At 53.4% G+C, this 8,194-nt stretch overlaps 2 protein-coding genes across 3 annotated transcripts; both read right to left on the bottom strand.

Annotated features, from left to right (window-relative positions):
• Nucleotides 1–518: 518 nt before the first annotated feature.
• On the bottom strand, nucleotides 519–3,266 carry LOC144948511 (histone H2A). 2 transcript variants are annotated; one of them, XM_078878070.1, is made up of 2 exons: nucleotides 2,833–3,209; nucleotides 519–528 (listed from the first exon to the last, which is right to left on the bottom strand). In XM_078878070.1, exons 1-2 carry the CDS (start codon nucleotides 3,207–3,209, stop codon nucleotides 519–521), a joined length of 387 nt encoding a protein of 128 aa, XP_078734196.1. The 2 variants fall into 2 exon arrangements, with proteins under 2 accessions (XP_078734196.1, XP_078734204.1); XM_078878078.1 differs by lacking the exon at nucleotides 519–528 and having other exon boundaries at nucleotides 2,829–3,266.
• Nucleotides 3,267–4,099: 833 nt separating this feature from the next.
• Nucleotides 4,100–4,510, bottom strand: LOC144948521 (histone H3). Its single transcript, XM_078878092.1, has one exon. The coding sequence runs from the start codon at nucleotides 4,508–4,510 to the stop codon at nucleotides 4,100–4,102; it is 411 nt and encodes a 136-aa protein (XP_078734218.1).
• Between the last annotated feature and the right edge of the window lie 3,684 nt (nucleotides 4,511–8,194).

Genomic DNA, 8,194 nt, shown 5'->3' on the forward strand with positions numbered 1-8,194 from the left:
GCCGCTCTGCGCCGCGCTGGCCGCCCACGTTACGATCGCGCACCTTGGGCACGCCGATTACGCACGCCGAGAGCTTACGCAAGTAACGAGCGCACGCAAGCGGGGCACACGCCGACACGACGACTCGTCCCCTCCCCCACTCGCGCGTGCACGTCAACACAAATATCGTACAAGGACGATTCTCCTCTCACACGGCTGCGTAGTCACGCCAGCACACCAAAAGTGCTCTCCCCGGGCGTTAACGCACACACCTCCGTACCCGCACAATCGTACAGAGACCACGGCCTTTATGCGTACAACGACCACACACTCGCGAATGCAGTGCACGCTAATACCACGTTCCAAAACACCCAACAACACGGTTTTGTTACTACGCTCGAGATTTTATTAGCCCTTGCTAACCAACCGAGCCACCCGTGTGTGTGTGCGGGACAGCAAGGCGCTTCTAACCCACACTCTGGTGCCGTGTAGCCCTATTCTATGCTGCGCTCTCTGCTAAACCGCTTTCCTACTCGTCCTTACCCCGAACTAACCCTCTCCTACGGATCCTACCCTCCGCTCTGAGGTGTTGTAAGGCGCGCAACACGATACCGTCTGTAGTCCTTGGTGACCTTGCGGCGCTCAGATCGTCCTGCAGACAATCTAGCGGCTCGCCCGATGACTCCTTCGTCGCTGACCCCGTGTCCAAACTCCAGAAGAAGAGAGTTCCCTACTGCCCCTGCGTTTTCTTTTAAACTATTCACATCAAAGGCTAGGAGCCCCCGTCCCGACCGCCTTGGTCTCTCGACCAATCCTGAGCCTAGGATTTCCCGCTCTTTTGCGATCCCGCCGGCCTTTGAACTTTCGACCAATCAGTCGTCCCGGGTCCTGATCCCAGCTATCTGCCTTGCTGACCCGTGTTTGTGTTTGTATGCGTTTCTAACTGCGGGGCTCTCTGAGCTCGCCGTGGTCGTGCGATCTCAAATCCGCCCACGGCGCCGCAGTGTTACTTGGCCTGGGAAGGGTCCTGTCCAATTCCCTGGCCCTGAGAAACCGTGGGGTAACCCCCCTAGGGGGCCCTCGGGTGAAAACTCAGGGTAGGTGACCCGACCACGAGGCCCTACGTGGGTGCGGGTGCGTGTTTATGTGGGGGGGGTGATGGGGGGCAGTGCGGCGGTGGAAGCCGGGCGGCTCCCTGGCTCGGCCGAGCGGCCCCGTCGCTGTGGCACCACACAGTCACGAAAGCTTCAAATCTAGAACGAATGCAAGAATCATTCATTCCACGCGCATGTGAAGAGGAGTCGTAGAATGGTTTATGCACTTCTTTATACTGGTAGCAACGAAGTGGACCAGCCTACAATAGATTATATCGTCCGTCCGTCCGTGTAGCAACATCGCCCCCTATTGCAAACACTTGGCATGACCCTACAAAAACCTTTAGACTCTGTGATACTTTCCTGGCTAAACAAGTGTAACATTCCCTTATAATTCCCTAAGATAGCTTTTAATTAAAACATTTACATTAATGAGGTTTTCCTGGCTAAACACGTGTAACATTCCCTTATAATTCCCTGAGATAGCTTTTAATTAAAACTTTGAAATTAAATAAAAAAACTCACAGCGCCCTAAAGCCTACAGCTAGGCCTAAAGCCTAGAACTGGGCCTCAAAGTCTGACTTCGTATCGTACCCCTGCGTGTGTGCAAGGGAGTTAATGTTTAACAATGTTACATTCCCTGATGCTTTTAAATATAAACATTTAAATGTAAAGCTTTTACATGAATAATAAAAACATTTAAATTAAAAATTAACTCTCGGCGGCCTAAAGCCTACAGCTAGGCCTCAAGCCTCGAACGCCTCAAACTCTCCCTTCGTATTGTTCCCCTGCGTGTGTGCAAGGGAGTTATGTTTAACAATGTTACATTCCCTGATGCTTTTAAATAGAAACATTTAAATTTAAAACTTTAACATAAATTATAAAAACAGGTAAATTAAAAATTAACTCACGGCGCCCTAAAGCCTACAGCTAGGCCTAAAGCCTAGACCTAGGCCTCACACTCTCCCTTCGTATCGTCCGATTCAGTGTAGCAACATCGCCCCCTACTGCAAACACTTGGCAGGACCCTACAAAAACCTTTAGTCTCAGTGGGGCTTTCCTGGCTAAACAAGTGTAATAATACATTATGTTTATATTCTTTGGTTATTCGTTCCTACCAGCCCACCCCGCAGGGTCCTGTTTTCACCAACGCACAGCAATACTCGTTCCAAGACCAACCCCGGGCACACGTCCCACAGCCCCTTTTAACTCCTCAATCTCCGCTCCCAATACACATCCGCGTCCAGCACGCCTGCTCCGGGTGACGTCACTGCCCTTTAACCCCTGACACCCCCGTCCAGCTCTTTCCCGCGCATGATTGGTGCGTGTTGTCGTGAGAGCGGAGATGTCGTGTTTGCGTGGTGCGTGAGGGTGGCTCGCAGATCCCTTAAAGTGCTTGAACCATTCTCCGACTCCTCTTCATATGTAATCTGACCGCTCAAAAAGAGCGAGTTTTATTCTTTAAAAAACACGATACTTTCTTCCAATAGGCATCCCAATTTATTCTAAACCATGTTCCATGATTGATGCAATGTTGGAATGCTGCTCAAATACCGTTCCTAAATTAGACGTAATAAAGGGTAACTGGAATGAGCAGAGCATTTGTTTAATTGCGAGCAATTTGGCACGAGGGCAACTCGACGACGGTGTCCTTATTAATAACAAAACCCCTGTGTACGACTGTCCGAGCTCTTTGCAAGCAAGTGGGTGGCTCTGAAAAGAGCCGTTGTTGTGGTGGTAGAGGCGGCGGCGCGTTCACTTCTTTGCCTGAGAGGTCTTCTTGGGCAGCAGCACGGCCTGGATGTTGGGCAGCACACCGCCCTGGGCGATAGTCACGCCGCCCATGAGCTTGTTGAGCTCCTCGTCGTTTCGCACGGCGAGCTGCAGGTGTCGGGGGATGATCCTCGTCTTCTTGTTGTCGCGGGCGGCATTGCCAGCCAGCTCGAGGATCTCGGCAGAAAGGTACTCGAGCACGGCGGCCAGGTAGACGGGTGCTCCAGCGCCGACCCGCTGGGCGTAATTGCCCTTGCGGAGCAGCCTGTGAACGCGACCCACGGGGAACTGCAAGCCGGCGCGGGAAGAGCGGGACTTTGCCTTGGCGCGAGATTTGCCACCGGTCTTGCCGCGTCCAGACATTGCTAAGGGACCTAGGATGCAAAAAGCAATAGAGACAAAGTACGAACGATTTGTGACGTTAACACGCACCACCGGAGCGTCTTTTATAGCGGAGACGAGGATCGTAGAGCGCGCCGCTGCTGATTGGCTCCTCTCGGTCGAGTCCCGCCCTCTCCTTGAGCCACCAATGAAAAGCCGGGACGCGAGGATTCGATGTTGACTTTAATTATTTTTATCCATATATATTTTTATGCGGACACGTATCTTAGGAATTAAACAATGCGATACACGTACTTAATAGGTTCAAGTTTTAAGCATTATTGAGTTAATTTATGGGCACGTGCTGGCAAGTCAAACTTATAAGCGGATTCCGCAAATATCAATGTATTATTGATTATAATCATCATTTTGAGGGACCTCATTGGTTATAAGAAATCATTGTGATAGCCTTGAGCTCGTGATTGATCGCCCACGTGCCTATACGGTGTATATATATTCCTTTAACCGCCTGTTCGGGCAATGCCTAAAAATATATGTGCGTGAATAATTCAGTCTCTTAGTTTGCAAAATGTGAACTTCTTATCAGCTCGGGATTGAAACAACATCAACCAATATCTTTGGGTTTAATAGTTAATATATTTCACCAAAATAACTCTTTTGTTGTAGATTATGTAAACATGGTTTCACAACGCTTATATACAACACCAACGTGTGATGTTGAAAAATGAGCGGCGGGGTATATAAAATGAACTTCATTGTCGCTTACGCCTGACGACTCGTGAGAGCCGTGACCAGCAAACGAAGGTTTCCGGCACCCGAACTTTGAAGGACACACATGGAAGCTTTTTCATGCGTAAGTGGTGGCTCTGAAAAGAGCCTTTGTGTTGTGCTTTGAGGGCCGAGCTGGGCGTTCAAGCGCGCTCGCCACGAATGCGGCGGGCGAGCTGAATGTCCTTGGGCATGATGGTGACGCGCTTGGCGTGGATGGCGCACAGGTTGGTGTCCTCGAAGAGCGCGACAAGGTACGCTTCGCTGGCCTCCTGCAGAGCCATGACAGCGGAGCTCTGGAAGCGCAGGTCGGTCTTGAAGTCCTGCGCGATCTCCCTGACGAGGCGCTGGAAGGGCAGTTTTCGGATGAGCAGCTCGGTGGACTTCTGGTAGCGGCGGATCTCGCGCAGAGCGACGGTGCCGGGCCTGTAGCGGTGAGGCTTCTTGACGCCGCCCGTGGCCGGAGCGCTCTTTCGGGCCGCCTTGGTGGCGAGTTGCTTGCGTGGGGCCTTGCCGCCCGTGGACTTGCGAGCGGTCTGCTTGGTGCGAGCCATGGCTTGGTGTGGGCAAAGATTCTCACAAGCGGGGAGAAGGCGGCTTATGTAGCCCAAAGCGCGCGCTCACTGGTCAGCGGAGTCGTGACGTGCGAAGACGGGGAGCGTGCTGATTGGTTGGCAGCGTGCAATGATCTCGAGTCGTCAACTCTTCTTAATCAACAAAATGTTCAGTTTGGATCATTTCAGAATGCCGTATCACGATGCAGTAGTACCGTTTGAGCGCCGTCGATGTCTTTAACGGATGTTATTTTCTCAAGCAAACACCTTTCCGGAAACGACTTTACAGTGCTCTGCATGATCTAAATAAAGTGTGAAGAAACTGCACTTCATTGGAAACAGTAATACGTAAAAATGTCGGAAAGAGGTGATCACAGGGATAGATATCTATTCTCTTGGCATTGAGATGATGATCATCAATTATACTGCACGAGTCATCCATGCTAGTGTAATAAACGACTGGACCACGATGTCTGGCTCAGTGTCCTTTATTCGGTTCGTGCTGTACACCCACACGGCTGTCTTTACTCTGTAGCTTCTCCACGGTGCTGACTCCAATGTCGGCCCGATCCACAACAGCAGCCCCGCTGCTGTTTCTCTCACACAGCCCCCCTTGGCTGTACTCGCTGCAACTCCTCTCTCTCCACAGCTCTGACAGCCTCGTGCTGTCTCCCTCTCTCCCTCCGCAGCTCTCACAGCCTCGTGCTGTCTCTCTCTCTCTCCGCAGCTCCTCCTGGCAGCCACACCGCTGCCTCTAACACGCAGCCCTTCTGGCTGTCTCCTCTGCAGCTGCACACCACTCCGCAGCTTCCTCTTGTCTTCGGGGTTGGCTCCCGATGGCCGTCGGCGCCCCCCCCTCTCCACACTCGCCCGCGTGGCCTCACTCTTTTCCGCTCACACCCCGACTGACTTCCCCTTCCGGTTTACCCGCTTAAGGACCCGAACCTTCCACCCACGTCACATGACTCCACCCCCCGTGACGTCACATCCGGAAGGTCGCTTACGCCCGCATTACACCACCCTCCCCCGTAGAAAAATCCCAGCCGACCTCGGCTGACCAATAGCAAATCGTAATGCGGCGAACCGAGCTTCCCCCCCTAAAGGACACTAAGCATACAATGTAACAGCAAGAACAACAACAACAACGCAATTAACATCAACGAACGTACAAAAAGCATGCAATAAATACAACTGTAAGAAAAAAAATAACAAGACAGCAACAATCAACGAAACGTAAGCGATTTGGAACGTGTGCGGGTCGCCGGCCCGTCCCGGACGGTCGGCGGCCCACTCGCAGAACGGGAACGCGATGAAAGTCGAGGAATGACAGGGGGTAATTCCCCTGTCGCAGCTGGAAGTCCACCGCCGTCCCGTGTCCCTAAAGAGTTAGTCTTGGGCTTGTCCTGTGACCGTGCCCGCAGCTGGGTCGGAAGGGCTGCAGGGCTCGAAGGTCCCGCAGACCTGGCAGGCGTCCTCCGAGCAGGGCCCCTCGTCCCCCGCAATGTCACGGCCGGCCTGTCTGGAACAGGTACGACAGGCGCTCTAGCAAGATCAATGGACGCAGGCAGGGGAGAGTCAGCAGCAACAGACCTCGGCAAGGCAACATTGGGGGATGACGCATCATGTAAGGGAGCAACATATGGTTTCAAGCGCGACGTATGCACAACCCAGCGACGAGACCCAATCTGGACGCGTGCTGACTGTGGGTTGGGAACCGCAATGAGGCGTACGGGACCATGCCAGGGTTTGTGCAATTTCGGCGAGGTCCCCGGACGTACCTGTGGACAATGAAGCCAGGCTAGGTCCCCAACCTTCCAAGGGCACTCCCCCTCAGACCGTCGCGCATATCGCTCGTTCCGGGCCTGGGCTTTGGCCGTAGCCACGCGGGCATTCTCCCGTGCCTCCGTGACTCGGCGAACCGTGTCCTGAATGTATTCAGGAAGTGGTTTACGAGGTCCCTTCACCCCAGTTCCCAATTGCACATCCACCGGCGGCACGTTTTCCCGACCATACATAAGGTAAAACGGCGAATATCCTGTAGCCGCATGAGGCGTCATCCTGTACGCCGAAAGCACCCCGGGGATGTGCAGATCCCAATCTGATTGTTGTTCACTCACGGTATGGCAAAGCATGGCAGACAATGTCCTGTTCAGCCGTTCAACCATACCATCCGTCTGCGGATGGTATGGGGATGTCCGTACTTTCTTAGTCCCAAGGCCCGCGCACACTTCCGCCAATAATTTAGAAGAGAAATTCCTGCCCTGGTCCGTGAGGAGTCTCTCAGGCGCCCCCTTATCCATAATATACCCAAACAAAAAGGCGTCGGTAATGGCCGCGGCCGACTGATCGGGCAACGGCCAGGCCATCGGCCAACGGGAGAGGTACTCAACCCTTACCAGCAAATATTTATTACCCCTCGCCGATGGTGGAAAAGGTCCCAATATGTCCAGTGCCACCAATTCATTGACTCGAGACACCTGAATCGACTGGAGAGGCGGCACGTAAGGATGTTTCGGCGGCTTACGTCGTGCACACGCAGGGCACGCGCGCACGTGCCCTACGACATCTGTCGCCATGCCATGCCAAAAATAATGACGTTGCAACGTCAACAAGGTCTTCTGCACCCCTAAATGTAAGAGAGTGTCACAATGGAGGGTTCTAATCAACTCGAATCGCAAGGACGTTGGTACCACCAGGCGCCAACGTTCCTGGAACCCCTCCCGCCACATAAGCAGACCATCTCGGAGAGCGGTTTGCGGCCCCATAGCCGTACTCGGACTCCCATTGTCCCTAGCAGACCGCTTCCGCAAGGACACCAATGACTCATCCATCATCTGTTCCCGGATCCAGACAGACCACGGCAGATTCAAAACCCCGTCAGCCGGTCCCGGTTCCATCGGAGTGTCCGACTTCTCGACGGCCAACGTAAGCGGCTGAGGGGGGTTTGGAATCGGCGAACACTTATGCGTCCCCGACTCACATTTACAAGGGGCGCGCCGCGGTAATCTGGAAAGTGCGTCAGCGTTCGCATGGCGCACTCCCTTCCGATGTTGAATTTGGAAGGAAAATTCCTGTAGCGTGTCCAACCAACGTGCCAACTGTCCGGATGGCTGGTCAATTTTAAGGGCATATTGCAAGGCCGCATGATCCGTACGCACAATAAAAGAACGACCGTAGAGGTATGGTCGAAATTGCCGTAGGAAAAAAACAACCGCCAATAGTTCTCTGCGAGTGACACAGTAGCGGGTTTCCGCAGGAGACAAGACTCGGCTACCATACGCCACGACACGCTCTACACCCCCTTTAGACTGTGATAACACCGCCCCAATACCTGTGTCACTCGCGTCCGTATCAAGAATGAATGGGTGATCGAAATCGGGATGATCCAATGTTGGGGCCGTGGCCAATAGATCACGCAGACTCCGAAAGACCGCCTCCTCCGGCTGTCCCCAAACAAACTTCCGTCCTTTACCCGTAAGGAGATGCAAGGGCCTCGCAATCGTCGCAAAACCCGACACAAATCTTCGGTAATACGAGGCAAATCCCAAAAACCGCCGAACATCCCCCACGGTGGCCGGCGTCGGCCAATCCCGGACGCACGCCGTCTTTTCCGGATCCGTGGACACTCCCTCAGCACTCACAATGTGCCCCAAATAGCGGACGGACCGTTGCAGTAGGTGACAT

This window comes from Lampetra fluviatilis, chromosome 3 (assembly GCF_964198595.1).
Source record: "Lampetra fluviatilis chromosome 3, kcLamFluv1.1, whole genome shotgun sequence".
NCBI classification, from domain to species: Eukaryota; Metazoa; Chordata; class Hyperoartia; order Petromyzontiformes; family Petromyzontidae; genus Lampetra; species Lampetra fluviatilis.